Source organism: Mus caroli, unplaced genomic scaffold (assembly GCF_978045245.1).
Source record: "Mus caroli unplaced genomic scaffold, Mus_caroli_1 scaffold_1, whole genome shotgun sequence".
Lineage (NCBI taxonomy): Eukaryota > Metazoa > Chordata > Mammalia > Rodentia > Muridae > Mus > Mus caroli.
Window position 1 is genome coordinate 50403168 of NW_028227256.1, and position 16253 is coordinate 50419420.

The following is a 16253-nucleotide window of genomic DNA, read 5'->3' on the forward strand; positions in this document are numbered from 1 at the left end:
CCATCGGTGGAAAGAGAGGCCCATTGGTCGTGCAAACTTTATATGCCCCAGTACAGGGGAACGCCAGGGCCAAAAAGTGGGAGTGGGTGGGTGGGGGAGTGGGTGGGGGAGCTTATGGGGAACTTTTGGGACAGCATTGGAAATGTAAATGAAATAAATACCCAATTAAAAAATACAAACACACACACACACAAAAGAATTTACCACTTCCCTCTTTTAAAATGTATTGTATTTACTTATTGGGGAGGGTTATTCATGCTACAACCCACACGTAGAGGTCAGAGTGTGAAGGTCAGAGTTCAACGTGAGGGAGTCACTTCTCTTCTCCAGTGCAGGTCCTGGTTTCAGGTGCTTGGGCTCAGAGGCAGGAACATTTACCGACTGAACAATCTCTTCACCCCTCACTTCTCATTTTTAAACCATCCCTTCCTTCGCTAAAGCAAAGTGCTTCATCACATAAGCACATAAAGGGGAAGTTTAGAAGTACAAAGCTATTGGGTAGCAGTTAGAATGACCCTGGGGTGCTGTTGCAACACACATGTGACCAATAGAAGGCAAATCTTGGGTTTGGGTATATAATTATTAATGTACTATTCACCAACGAATATTGTTCCTTATACACAATCCATAAACATGCAATCCACCCTGAAAATAAACAATAAAGATGGCAAATATATGGAGAAAAAAACATTTTTTAACTTATATCGATGAAAAGTTAATTTTTTAAAGTGAAGTTTTACTCTATTCAGCTAGGACAGTGTTTTATCCCTTATAAATGAAAAGAAAAAGTATCATATGTTAACAGGAACTGAGAGACTCTATATGACAAGTCAATGGCTTCACCCTGTGTTGAAGGCAATTCGGCTAAGGGACTTCTTCCAATGGAGAGAGGCCTTCAGCTCCAATGGTCTTCAGTGGTGCTATTTATAATGGAGGAACTAAAAGCAACTTAAATTTCCATCAGAAAGACAGCTCAGTGATCCTACTTACAGTTCAGATCATGTTTACAAAGATGGGGAAATGTTCACCCTGACTTTAAATTAAGTTAAAAAAAATAAAAAATAAAAAATAAATAAAAATTAAAAAATAAAAAAGCCTACCATCCATACACAATTGTCAGATTTGAGCCCTTTAAACTGCATATAAAACTGAAAAGATAGAATACAATAAGAGATAGTGGGTATTTTTCTGTCTTTTCTCATTTGTGATAATCATTAGCATTGTAAAACTATAAAAGTTTGGAGTTGTACTTGTATTATTTTGTAAAACTATTTGAAGCTTTAAACATGAACTCCTAGAATAATTTCCCAAAATGGTGTGCCTAAAAGCATATTTTTAAAAATACAATCGTAGGATCACATTTTCCCTTTGCATTCATAAATGGTGAAAAAGAAACATGTTATGATTATAGCTTCCATACCTTCAGATTGTCTGGCAGCTCTGACCGCCCAGCATACCCAGGGTTCATTGTTATGAAGACAGCGCATGTGGGGTCAAGTTTTAGTTCTGTTCCTTCAAACACTAGGAGATCAGTACCTGAATTAATGCCTGTGGGAACCACAAGTGTGATGAGTTAGCTGTGCTTCAGCTTGTGCCACTTGCTGCCTGTCCCCCATCTCCTTTGTTTTCACTTGCTGCATAGATAGACAAGCTCATTACCTCTCTGGATGGTAAGGATTTGTTGAGCAACCACAGAAAGTACTTCCAAATCAATTCTGTTGAACTCATCAAAGCAAGCCCAGGCTCCACAGGATAACAGTCCCTGGGAGGAAAGAATAATAAAGATTTTCAACTCTCTCTGATTGAGTATTACATTGAAATGATGCATTTCACCTGATCTTTTCAGGGATTTAATATCCCATCAAGGAAATTGCTTATTTACCTTTATCTTTAAAGACAGCTCATTTTTTATTACCAATTCATTATTCTAGGTGAATAAAGAGTTTGATCCACTGGAAAACTTCCCAATTTATTGCCTTTGCCCTGAGTATGTCTTTAGGTATTTAAGGGTATATGTATAATTTCCAAGCCTTTACTCTTTACAAGTGGACTTTATTTGCTTTTTTAAAATAATGGGTTGTAATAACCATCTATGCAACATGACTTCCCTTGCCAGAGATACTGCTTTGTAAGCAGAATAGCCAACTAACATTCCAAGCCCAGGTTCTCTAACTGCCAACTGTTCTTAGTCATTGTGTCAAGTTTATATGGCACTATAGAAGACAAATTAAAAACTATCCCAATGTCTCCTATCATATTATTTTTTATATTTTGACTTCCTTCAAAAAAATCTCACCCTGTTTTCAAATCACAAATAACGACTTAAATAATTATAAAGTTGTTTAAAATGACAGTGCATATCACTCAAGGAAAACAGTTCACTGTGTTGGGTAGAAATAGTATATTTTTGTTAGTTTAATTTAAAGGTAAATTTAAATATTTTTAAGTAAATAGTACAGAATAGATAAAATATATTTGGAAAATTACAGAAAAAGAAAAGGAAGTAAATGCAAAGGGCCAGCCATCCTAAACAGATAACTGTGTTACAACAGCCTGCCTCCCTGCCTGCCTGCCTGCTGCCTGCCTGCCTGCTGCCTGCCTCACGTATTAAGGAATTATAGCCTCTAGAACCAAGCTGCTCTAGTCCAAACAAGCACAGTCCACTTTGATTCTCCTTTTCAAAATCTCACAGACCTCTAGGCTCTAACAAATTTAGATCAATAAAACATGGTAGATGGTAGACAGGAAGGTGTGTGAGTCAGTCAGGGGCCGGGGCTTTTGGGTGTGGAAAGATGGCTCAGTTGGTAAAATGCTTGACACACAAACATGAGAACAATCCCCAACACACACACACACACACACACACACACAAAAAAAAAAAAAACCTGGGCATAGTTATACATGCCTCTGATCTCAGTGCTGGGGAGGCAGAGCCAAGCAATTCCCTGGGACTCCTTGGCTAGTCAGATTAGCCTATTTGGCAAGCTCTAAGCCAGTGAAAGACCCTGTGTCTTTAAACAAAGTGTAGTGCAATTGAGAAGGATTCTAGTATCAACCCCCTGACCTCCTTGCTTACGACACGCATGTCCACGCACACTCACAAACACACAAACATATGTATGTGCAAATATACACACTATTAAAATAAAGAAGAGTTATACATTTCCAATGCAGAAAACCGAAGATGTGTCTATAATAGTCAATTAACACACTCTGAGACTTATTGATACAGCATAGAGATTAAAGAAATCTTTGGAATCCCACACCACAGCCTTTACCCAGTGGGTGGTTCTCAAACTTTTATCTGCATGATATATTTACAGATCCCATTTAAAGCAAAGTTTATTTGCTTTTTTAAAGAATAACCCTCTATGCGACCTGACTTGTGTGATCAGAGAAACTGCCTTCTGGTCAGAATACACAAAGAGCTAACTAACATTTCTAAGTCTATGACCCAATCAGGAGTAGTCAGATAGAGTGACCTCCATAGCAGGGACTGGAACGTGGCAGAGCTCACTTGTGCTTGGAACTTGTTGAGACTATACAAGGCACAGTAAAGCTTCTGTTTGCATCCAGTTGTCTCTCTTTGTAACCCACTTCCATCACTGATGGCTACCCTACTGTAAAAAACTGAGGAGTTAGTTGATCCTAACCTTAAAGAATTTTCCTAAGGCCAAATAATCCAGCCCATCGGAGCAGTTGAAAACGACACACTGTTTGGCAACCGCTTTTGCTAAATCCTTGGTTGTTTCTGTCTTTCCGGTGCCAGCTGGGCCCTCAGGTGCTCCTCCAAGGTGCAGGTGAAGGGCTCCAAATAAGGTCCTAGAGTAAAAGGAATGGACAAAATAATTAACATGTAGGCAAAAGAAAAGGTAAATTGAATCCTGACTCTCAGCCCCCCTTTCATAATGTCTCACACACACACACACACACACACATACACACTCACTGCTAACCTCAGAAAATCTCTAACAGCACATTTCTTAGTTATTAACTTTTCTTCTAAAAGTAGAAAGATGATGGAAAATGGAAGGATGGATGGATGGATGGATGGATGGATGGATGGATGGATGGATGGATGGATGAATGGATATGTAGGTGGGTAGATAGATGAGTAGATAGATAGGAAGATGCATAGATGAACACATGGATAGATGGTCAGGCAGGCAGTTAAAATGCATGTGCATATTTATATACATGACAAATTTAGAACTTTTGGAATTCAATCCTGACTTCTGGTCAATGTGGAGAATCCAGCTGACTCTATGAACACCTACCCTTACTAGAAGAGTATAGAAATAACACATGGAAGAAAATAATTTTGAAATCCACAGCCATCATTTAAAGAGTAAAAGATGTTACCAATAGGGGGATTCATTGTTTGAGGAATGGATATGTGCAAATCTGCAGAGATATATATTATTTGGTTGAATACAAATAAACACAAATATACTTTTGGCAGCACAGATATGAAACCATTAGAACTGAGCAAGAAGGGGAAGTGGGATACATTTACCTCTTTGGACCTATTATGGAAGCTTGAAATGCTGCCTTGTCTCTAATGGACATCACATTTCCTCCAGCACACACCAGAGAGTCAAGGAGGTTAATCAGAGAAGGGACAGGAAGCTCAGAAGCTCACCCCTCATGGCAGTCAGTGGAACAAGCCTGCATTGCTCCTCAAGACGAGGATGGCTCAAATTTCCATTTCTCATTGCATATGAGCCAAAACTCAGGAAAAAAAAACAAAAACTTTTTTTTTTTGCTTTTTTGTTTTTGTTTTGTTTTGTTTTCTGAACTGAAGAAAACTCTAAAGCCCTCTTTAAAGATTGGTCTGAAACTGTGGCTGTGTCCACAACAGACATCAGTAAAAGCAGCATGGGGAAGCCACCCTTACCAAATTATGCTCACAGTGAAAACTGGACAGTAAGATCACTATTGAATCAGGCACACAGTACAGCAGCAGTGAGTGTCACTATATTCACAGCATCCTGTCTTCCATATTTGGTTCCCAGCAGTCAGAATCAACCAACCAATCTCTCTCTCTGTATATATATATATATATATATATATATATATATATATATATATACACACACATATGTGTGTATATATATATATACACATATGTGTGTGTGTATGTTTCTGTCTGTCTGAGGCGGGGGCCATTTTTATAAAAGAGGCAACTTGGAATTCATACACTCTTGAAAACTCAATAAAGGGTTAAATATCAGAATAAACATAAGGAAATAAAATTATTTGTTGGGAGGTAAATATAAGGGAATTGCTTAGAGAGTTGGAAGTCATATATATTTAAAAAATATAAAGGAAAAATAATAAAGAAGTTTAAAATGATGAAGACCCAAAATTTAAATGGCAAAGTCTGAAAACTTTCCAGAATGGAAGAAAGACATGAATAGAAGGAAATCCCAAGTAATATAAATAAATAAATAAATAACTTCTAGTAACATTATAGTGAACATTAATAACCGGGAGAAAAATCCTTTAAGGACATAACAGAGATGAAGAGAATGATTAAAATAATATTTAATCATAGTGAATAGTATTAAACTAAGTGAATTAAGATCAAAAGTAAGGTTCTGGGAATATAAAATTACAGTACAATTATCTTAATGGGCCCAAGTAGTTTGCTAATGATATTAAATGTTAGTGGGTTAAATTTGCTACCGAAGTACAGAGAGCCTTTTCCTTTCCATGTGATCAAATCCATTTACCATGTAATACATTGTCTCCATTCATACTCTCCTTAGCACACTGCTTCTCCAGTGATTTTCCTGCAAACTTAGTTCCCATCTGGGTTACACACCTATGCCACCTAATGCTTCCCTCTAGTATCTCACTCAGTACACACTATTGCAATTGTTTCTTAATCTAGCTTTCCCAACTGACAGAAAAACATGTGAGTGACATGACACAATCTGTGTCTTTTTTTATTTTTATAAAACTGAAGATAATAACATGCTTTTATTTAGCTTATGTTCTGCCAAGGTTATTACCAGATAATGAAATGGTGTGTTATATTGTTTCCTAGTCATATTCATTCTGATATAAAATAGAAAAGGCTTATATATTCCATCTTTGCTCTGTGCTACCAGAGTTTATAGCTTGTGTCTACAGATATTAGCACTATACCTGAAAGTCATCATAATTTGTAGTCAAACGTGATTTGTCATAATGTTCAACAAAAGCATTCACAATTCTGAGTATTTTCTAAGAATATAATTTAAAACTGCAGTTCGGCATACTTTATTTAATGTCTCCTTTATGCCAGAGAATGTGGTGGTATTGAAGACAAGGAAAAAAATAGCACACAGTCCTTCTCCATGAAAGTATCCAATAAATAATGTAAAATATAGCAAGCATGCCTCCACCCATTGTGATGAGCAATAAGACAGAGGAAGAAACCAGGTGTGACAGGGAACACAAAAGGGAAGCTGTACATACGAACTAACAGTGATTATGACAGCATGCACAGGACCTGTGCAAGTTCACGTCAAGTAAGATCTCAGCATGGAGAGAGCAGTGGGATGGAGCCCCATCTCTAGAAGAGGAGCTGTTGGTAATTGGCAGATACTAGAGGGAAGCATTTTGTTGTTTATTATTTTTGTTTGTTTGTTTGTGTTTTTAAGGATGTTACCTCTGGTCAGTCAGACATGTTCCAGGGAATGTCAACACATCTAAGAGTCCATGGGCAGCACTAACTGGGATTAATAGAGTAAAGAAATAAACAAGAGGACACAAACTTGTTGGGTATGGAATGGGATGGGGCGGGTGGGTCTAGGATGAGAGGAAGGTTGGGAATGAATAGGATGGGAATCAAACTATAATGTATGTTTATATCAATTTTCTGAGAAGCACAATGGTGGACAGACTATAATGAATGTTTATATCAATCTCTGAGGTGCACAATGGTGGACAAACTATAATGTATGTTTATATCAATCTCTGAGGTGCACAATGGTGGACAGACTATAATGTATGTTTATATCAATCTCTGAGGTGCACAATTGTGGAAGCAATGCTAACTTAATGCAGAAAGTGGTTAATTTCCACTGGGAATAAAATGTAAATATGATCTCTCAAAGGAGATACCCACCAGGCACGTGCACTGTGAACAGGAGAATGATCCAGACATGGTTCTTTTGAACATGGGTAGTTAGAGCCTGGAAGTAAACAGTCTGGAAATCATGGAACAGAAACAGAACTCTAGAAAATTCAGCTTCAGAGGGAGGAAAAACAGTATAACTCAAATGATCCAAAATGAAGCCAGAGTTAGAAGGAAAAAGAAGGAAAAGGTGGGAGGGGGGACAGAAAGTGCCAACAACTGCCAAGGCTAAGAACACCCTTATCCCCAGAGATGAAAACAGGAAAATGCCAGAGAATGAGAAAGTGAAATCTGAGACGAGGCTTAGGGACTGGGGAAAGGACACAGGATCCTTTTATACAGTGTAAGGTAAAAATACTTACCTGTAACTCAATCACTGGCCTAGGGTGTGTGTGTGTGTGTGTGTGTGTGTGTGTGTGTGTGTGTGTGTGTGTGTGTGTGTGTGAGTGTAAGTTAGTGCTCCCATGTCTCTGGCAGGGTTTACCTGTAACAGCGGTCTGTGAGTGGGGTTATGACTAGTCTAGGGGAATTTCCCAGATATTCATAGCCATATCGCAAACCAGCATTGATCATCTTTGTTTCTAAATTATTTCCCTAGGATCAATCAGAAAAAAATGCAGTTGGTTAGGAAGTAAAATTTCAAACAATGGGAAATCACAAGATCTTTAATAAGGAATAAGCACAGTGCAGACCTGTTTAGACTGTCCGCTTAGACATCAGTTCACTGACTAGAAGAATTCAATAGCTACTTTTCTGAATGAATAATGGAAGTCAATGGCTTTCTGCCACTGCCTTAGTTAGGGTTTTATTGCTGTGGAGGGCCACGTGACCACAGCGACTCTTATAAAGGAAAACATGTAACTGGAGCTGGCTTACAGTTCCCAGATTTAGTCCATCATAGTCATGGCAGGAAGCACACAGGCATATGTGTGCTGGAGTGAGTGATAGTGGAGAGTTCTACATCTGAACCAACAGGCAGCAGGAAAAGAAGCATCCCTGGGCCTGGCACCTGAGACCTCAAAGCCCATCCCCAGTGACACATGTCCTCCAACAAGGCAACACCTCCTTATGGTGCTACTCCCTGTGAGCTCATGGAGGCCTTTTCCATTCAAACCACCACAAGCACTGTCACAGTTTTACAGCTGAGGAGCCCATTGCTTACAGAGATGAGCACCTTGTCCATAGTCTAAGAAAGAAGGATCTGGCTTCTGAAACAAGCACCCCATCACCCATCTTCCTACCACCAAATAACAAGGCTCTGAAAAGGCCTACAAGGTTTTGGTCCATACCTGTCTCCTCCTTCCCATATCTCCTAAGACTTAGATGCAATCCTGAGATCTGCTGAGCCCCAATACCCAGCAGGCTGCTGTTACTGTCCCTGCCCCCATTCCTTCTAACCGAGATAAGCATTATTATCCACCCAGACAGCCTGAAAAGTTATTTCCTTCTGGACCATGTTTCTGGCTTCTTCAATGACTAAACCAGACAAGAAAAGTGACTTATACCTTACTTAAGTGCATTGGGAATCTAAAAATCACAATTTAAGCTAACTAACCCCAACATTTTGTAATAAACACAGTAATACATTAAAAAGTAGCTAATTTCTGTTCCTTTTGGTACCTTCATGCGTACATGTATGTTAATATATGATAATTTTGATGCAAATATAGGTACATAAATATAGATACTGATGATAATAGATATAATTATTGGTTCCCTTAATTTTCAATCTGGAAAATCATATATAAGAATTCATCAGCAAAAAGTTCCCTTTTACCAATCCTGTTACACAGCTGAGCCAATGAGTATGACTTAAGACGCTATGGGCTGAAACTGCAGTGTGAGACCACTTACTTGCCAGTAGTATCTAAGCTGACTTAACCACTGGAAGTCCGAGTCATCACTGATTTTTTTATGTACAAGGCTGGCAAGCACATCTCTAGCATGAACATCCAGTACCACAAGGGCTCCCAGAGTAACACGGTTCTGCTTGGACAATTTGCCACGAACCAATGTGACAATATCATCAATTTGATGGTTGCATTTTGCCAAGTAGTCTTCAAGGGCCTGAGAAAAATAAGGTAGAATTTCCCAATGTGATCAGAATCATTATGAACAAAAACATATTGAACTAGTATACATTTATTAATATATGTGTGCTTTATGTATATATATGATATCCTCGGCATAGTTTCTATGTAATTTAAAAATAATCTATTTTCCCTACTACATAGTTTTAAGTAAACAAACCCATTTGGCAAACAGTGGGCAAACATGGTTTATGTCAGCCCCTTCTTTTCCTACCCCTTTTTATTCTGGTTATTTTGTAACTGTCAATCTTACTGCCCCAACTCATGGAACATGAATAAGGGGAAGAGACCCATTCGGAATCAACACAGCTCTCCCCAAGGACACAACCAAGTGTTTTTCCCTAGACTTAGTCGATTGTGAGTCTGTGACTCTGAGCTACTGAAAACATTATCCTCTCAACAAAGACTTGTAGAGAGGAGAGGCAGCAGGGAAAGTTGACTAGGAAGGCATCAAACCCTGAAACACTTGGGCCACCTCTTTCTCCCTTTCCTGTCATGGGTCCTCAAAGCATTTTATCCCTAAGACTGCTATATGAGGTTTGAAATACTAGTACCATTAAGGTTTAAATATGCTTTTCATCTATCTGTTGATAATTAATGTGCCACAGGTTTGATCTCCAGTGTGGCAGTACTGAACTGGTAGAAGCTGTAAGGGACAGGACCTGGTGAACAGTCACCAGGTAGTGAATATCACCCTCAGGTGTGGGGCAGGCATTAATTGAGTCTCATGGAGTTAGACTATTCCCAGGAGAATGGATTATACTCTGCTTTGGCTGTGAAGTGTCCTCTAAAGGACTTGGTTGTTGGTGATGGTATTTGTTGGGAGGTGCTGGAAACTTCAAGATGTGGAGCTTCCAGAAGGGAATGTATGAAGGCACAATGGACTCAATCATTGTTTGCCTCTTCTTTCCCCCCTCCCCTCTCCTCTCTCCCCTCCCCTCCCCTCTCTCCTCTCCTCTCCTCCTCCTCCTCCTTCTTCCTCTCTCTCTCTCTCTCTCTCTCTCTCTCTCTCTCTCTCTCTCTCTCTCTCTCCTTCTCCCCATCTCTCTGTTTTTTCTTCTCTTTCTGTCTTTTTATCTATCTTCCTTCCTTTCTTTTTTCCCACAAACCAAAATCCTTCTATCTTCCTCTAAGCTGGCTGTGTCAGAAGTTTTGTTACAGTGACAGAATGTAAACTTGGGTTGTTATTTAAAGGGAGCCTAGCCTCTTGTCAGTTTCTGTTGTTTCTCTCATACTATGTGTCTTGTGCACTATCTAACCTTGGCATCATCCACCATATTGTGATATAACCAGAAGGCCCTCACTGGAGTCCAAAACCAGATAGGGCTACCTAAATCTTGGACTTGCAGCCTATAGATGTAAGACAAGTAAAGCTGTTCTCAGTATGAAGTATCTACCTTCTCATAATTTCTTATAGCAACAGAAAGTAGCAAAGAAATAATAATAATGATAATACTGCTGAATAATGCCAAGTTGTTTGGTTTATCTTGAACTAAGGCAAGTTCTAAGGAAAAGTCTCTGGAGTCTGTCTTCCAGTAGATAAGAAAATTTACAACTGAAAGAAGATTTAAGATGAAAGTTAATAACAATCAATAAAAAGTATTGTGTTTAAGACTGGTGGCCAGTTTCTCCACTTCCATACTTTTTAATAAGTGCTTTATGCCAAGGAGTTTATTTCAGTCCTGTTGTTAAGCAACAATAAAACCAAAATAAATAAGTAAAGAAATAACAGTTGCCTAAGGGCTCCAGAGTGCTCTCCATGCCGTAGGACCTCAGGATCACCTCCAGATCACAGGTGAGTGGAATGCAACATCAACTCCAAAGATTCGCAGAAGGTCTTTTGCCAGCAGGAACAGGAACAAAGGAACCCCGCCCAACCAGAGGCTGGGATCTGTTCCAGTCGGGGCCACCCTTGCCATCTTCCTTCTGAGCCCAGCAGAGACCACTAAGGGCTCCAGGGTGCTCTCTATACCGCAGGACCTTGGGATCACCTCGGGATCACTGGTGAGTGGAACGCAACATCAGCTCCAAAGAATTGCAAAGAGTCTTGTGCCAGCAGGAACAGGGACAAAGGAACCCCGCCCAACCAGAGGCTGGGATCCATTCAGGTTGGGGCCAGCCCCACCATCTTCTGCATGAACCCAGCCAAGGGCATCAAGGGCACCAGAGGACTCTCCGCGCCACAGGACCCTTAGCACACCCAGGACCTCCTGATCACCTGAGAGCACGTGGGCAATAGAAGCAACAAAACTTCTTGGTCAGGGTCCTGTTGGGCCTTCGTCCTCAGCCAGGAGGCAGAGCTGAGACCCAAACCCCTGGGCACATTCCTTGCCAGAGGAGAGTCGGCCTACAGAGAGAGTTCTGACTCCAGAACTGAGGAGGTGGATCAGAGCTCTAGACTGCTGGACACCTGCCCTGAAAGAGGAGAGCTTGCTTGCAGAGAGTGCTCTGACCACTGGGACTAAGGAGAGAGTTGGACTCCCAGGAGTGCTGACAGAGGCTAAAGGAATCATAGGAGGATCAAGCTCGAACTAGAGACAATTTGAACATTAACACCAGAGATGTCCAGATGGCGAAAGGCAAACATAAGAATCTTACTAACAGAAACCAAGAACACTGGGCGTCATAAGAACCCAGTATGCCCACCACAACAAATCCTGGATACCTCAACACACCCGAAAAGCAAGACAAGGATTTAAAACCATATCTCATGATGGTGGTAGAAGATCTTAAGAAGGACATTAATGACCCACTTAAAGAAATACAGGAGAACACTGCTAAACAGGTAGAAGTCCTTAAAGAACTACAGGCAAACACTGCTAAACAGGTAGAAGAAACACAAAAATCTCTTAAAGAATTAGAGGAAAACACAACAAAACAGGTGATGGAATTGAACAAAACTGCCCAATATCTAAAAATGGAAGTAGAAACAAAGAAGAAAACACAAAGGGAGACAACTCTGGAGATAGAAACCCTAGGAAAGAAATCAAGAGCCATAGATGTGAGCATCAGCAACAGAATACAAGGAATGGAAGAGAGAATCTCAGGTGCAGAAGATTCCATAGGGAACATGGACACAACAATCAAAGCAAATGCAAAATGCAAAAAGATCCTAACTCAAAACATCCAGGAAATCCAGGACACAATGAGAAGACCAAACCTACGGATAATAGGAGTAGATGAGAATGAAGATTTTCAACTTAAAGGGCCAGCAAATATCTTCAACAAAGTTATAGAAGAAAACTTCCCATACCTAAAGAAAGAGATGCCCACGAAAATACAAGGAGACTACAGAACTCCACATAGACTGGACCAGAAAAGAAATTGCTCCCGACACATAATTAGAACAACAAATGTAGTAAGTAAAGACAGAATATTAAAAGCAGTAAGGGAAAAAGGTCAAGTAACATATAAAGGCAAGCCTATCAGAATTACACCCGACTTTTCACCAGAGACTATAAAAGCCAGAAGATCCTGGACAGATGTTATACAGACACTAAAAGAACACAAATGCCAGCCCAGGCTACTACACCCAGCAAAACTCTCAATCACCATAGATGGAGAAACCAAAGAATTCCATGACAAAACTAAATTCACACAATATCTTTCCATGAATCCAACCCTTCTAAGGATAATAAAGGGAAAACACCAACACAAAGATGGAAATTACACCTTAGAAAAAGCAAGAAAGTAATCCTTTAACAAAACTAAAAGAAGATAGCCACAAGAATTTAACAACCAACTTTTTCCCAACTTTAACAACAAAAATAACAGGAAGCAACAAATACTTTCATTTCTCTTAACATCAATGAACTCAATTCTCCAATAAAAAGACATAGACTAATAGAGTGGCTACACAAAGAGGACCCAACATTTTGCTGCTCACAGAAAACCCACCTCAGGGACAAAGACAGAAACTACTGCAGAGTAAAAGGCTGGAAAACAGTTTTCCAAGCAAATGGTCTGAAGAAACAAGCTGGAGTAGCCATTCTAATATCAAATAAAATTGACTTCCAACCCAAAGTTATCAAAAAAAAACCAAGGAGGGGCACTTCATACTCATCAAAGGTAAAATCTACCAAGACGAACTCTCAATTCTAAATATCTATGCTCCAAATGCAAGGGCAGCCACATTCATTAAAGAAACTTTAGTAAAGCTCAAAGCACACATTGCACCTCACACAATAATAGTGGGAGACTTCAACACCACACTCTCACAAATGGACAGATCCTAGAAACAGAAACTAAACAGAGACACATGGACACTAACAGAAGTTATGAAACAAATGGATTTAACAGATATCTACAGAACATTTTATCCTAAAACAAAAGGATATACCTTCTTCTCAGCACCTCATGGTACCTCCTCCAAAATTGACCATATAATTGGTCACAAAACAGGTCTCAGCAGATACAAAAATATTGTAATTATCCCATACATCCTGTCAGATCACCATTGACTAAGGCTGATCTTCAATAACAGCATAAATAATAGAAAGCCAACATTCACGTGGAAACTGAACAACACTCTACTCAATGATACCTTGGTCAAGGAAGAAATAAAGAAAGAAATTAAAGAAGTGGGAGTGAGTGGGTAGGGGAGCAGGGCGGGGGGTATAGGGGACTTTTGGGATAGTATTTGAAATGTAAATGAAGATAATATCTAATAAAAAACTGTGGGGGAAAAAAAGAATGAGAAATAGTTTATGCCCTCTTAGAGATTATCAGAGCATGCTAGCATGTTAAATATGTCACGTCTTCATGTAGATGAAAAATGTTCACAGTATTTTTAGGCTTCTGATTAAATATGATGCATATAACTATGCTGCCTAATTGCCTGTTACAAGTGCATCCACCCAGCATCTGGACCATTGACTAGCATTTCAGATGTACTTGGCCTTGTTCAACACTTTCTGAGATTCACTTGACCCTAAAGCAGAGCATGCCAAAGTTACTCTTCATAAGGAAAAAAAGATAAATATTTTATGCTTTGCTAGAAAGAAAGAAAGAGAGAGAGAGAGAGAGAGAGAGAGAGAGAAAGAAAGAAAGAAAGAAAGAAAGAAAGAAAGAAAGAAAGAAAGAAAGAAAGAAAGAACAGCTTCCGAGGATGTGAAGTTTAGAGAACCAAGCTGGGACAAGACATCTTCCTTGAAGATTTTATCTCTTTAATTTTTACTTTTGTGAAAGCTCTTTATTCAGGCCCTTAGAGGATTAAACACCATTTCATTTCTATCATTTACATGAATGATTTTCTACTAATTTGCTTCTTAAGCAATGAAAAATTAACTTCTGTTCCATCCATGTTTAGCGACATGAGTGTTTAAATACTTCGAGCAATTAGTGAACCTCAGTGTATTTAGAAGCCACCCTAGTAAAGACCGCTTGGAATCCTAAAGTCACATAAGGTGCATCCTTGTCCTCTCACCAGAACAGTTCAGCACCTCCTGAGATCCCCACCCGTCTTCACATTCTATCATGACACAAATAAAAAATAACATTTGGACATATTGGGTGCACATACTAACTACATGCCCTTAGAAGTTTATCTGCACTAGAATATTGCATTTTCCTGTGATAGAACAATAATGTTAGAACTGAAATTTGGCTCCAAAATACCAAAAACTAAGCACTTTTGGAATGATCTTGTATGAATCAGTGACAATTTAATTAATCCTGAGATAGCTGACAACCTGTGGAATTGGCGACCTATGCTAACAGCTCTGGCAGACTATTGCTAACAACTTAGCAACAAAGCATCAAGAAGCCTGGCATGGTAGGAAATGGGCTTTCCCCCTTTATAAGCACAGACTGCTAGTAAACTTTGGGCCTTGATCAGAAATTTGTCTTGGTCTCATTTCTTCTCTCGCCATTCTCTCTCATACAGCTCCAGCCTCCCACTCAGGAACCAAGTTCGGGTGGCTGCAGGCGGCTACAGGTGGCATCCGAACAGCGACCTGAGTACAGGTGGATCAACTAAGAGAATACTGTCTTGGTAGAGCTCTATAGGAAGATTATGAAGATGTATCCGGCACACTGAGCAATATTTTGTATTCATGTTAGCTCTGGCTTTAAACTTCATCTTTTTGAAATTGTTGCTGTAGGTGCAAAAGGATACAGGCTAGACTGAGTCAGTGTTGGTCCAGCTGATATCAGCTAGGGGTTGACAGTGGAAAATGGGAGAGAAAAAGAAAACAGCCATTTGTCTGCAGTCAAGAACTTCATTAGGCGAGGAGTAGAGCTTAAAATAATAAAATAAAAAGAGTAAAATTTAAAAAAAAATGAGAGAGAGAGAGATCAAGAGAGAAGGAAAATGGATTTCGGAACTCTCCCAGGGATAGAGGGAAATCCAGAGACGTTCGGCTTTCTCTCTGGACTCTACAGGAGACACTCTCAGATCTGGTTACATCAAGTTCTGAACCTTCTCTGTATTGTCTGTGTTTGGTGCACCAATATGTCCATGTGTCAATTCATGTCTGTCTTTGTTTCGTTGTATGAATGACTGTTGTTCTATGTTCCATATTGAAAAAAGGGGTGGGGGGGAATTAAAACATTATCTGCTAGCTATCCATCTCTTGATTTAGTCAGTTTACACATTGGAGGCTGATTTAAGTTGCCCTGAACCTTAGCCAGGAGTGACGCACAGTAGGGTAGCTACTGCTGAAAAACTGTTTTTAAAAAAGGAGTCTGCAGCTTCTTAGTTCTAAGGCAAAAAAGCTGATAGTTGTTTTTTCCAAGAAAATTCTCTGCAATTGTGATTACTGGGTTCAGCAAATGACAAAGTGCTTTTTATCTTAAAATCACAGTTAGAAAAAGTAAAATTCTTCTATTGGTCTAAATTTATAAGATTCATGTAGGCACTTCATTTGGTTTTTGACTGGCCTTAAAGGTAGAAATATGCTCTGCATGCCTTGATCATAGAATATTGGCTTATAAGTAATTGGGTATGGTTAAAAAGGTGTAACATTGGTAACAAGACAGTTAGCTTTAAATTGGTAACTCAGGGTTGGAGTTGTTTTAAATAACAACACATAGCGTAA

At 39.4% G+C, this 16253-nt stretch overlaps 1 protein-coding gene across 2 annotated transcripts in view; it reads right to left on the reverse strand.

Annotated features, from left to right (window-relative positions):
• Positions 1 to 16253, reverse strand: part of LOC110288425 (dynein axonemal heavy chain 7-like) — a 356931-nt gene that overhangs the window by 202405 nt on the left and 138273 nt on the right. For both annotated transcript variants that reach the window (XM_085837237.1, XM_085837233.1), the window contains 5 exons: positions 8981 to 9193; positions 7611 to 7720; positions 3654 to 3822; positions 1660 to 1762; positions 1421 to 1548 (listed from right to left, as the gene is read on the reverse strand). In XM_085837237.1, coding sequence (XP_085693363.1) covers positions 1421 to 1548; positions 1660 to 1762; positions 3654 to 3822; positions 7611 to 7720; positions 8981 to 9193 — 723 coding nt within the window. The remainder of the gene's footprint in view (positions 1 to 1420; positions 1549 to 1659; positions 1763 to 3653; positions 3823 to 7610; positions 7721 to 8980; positions 9194 to 16253) is intronic.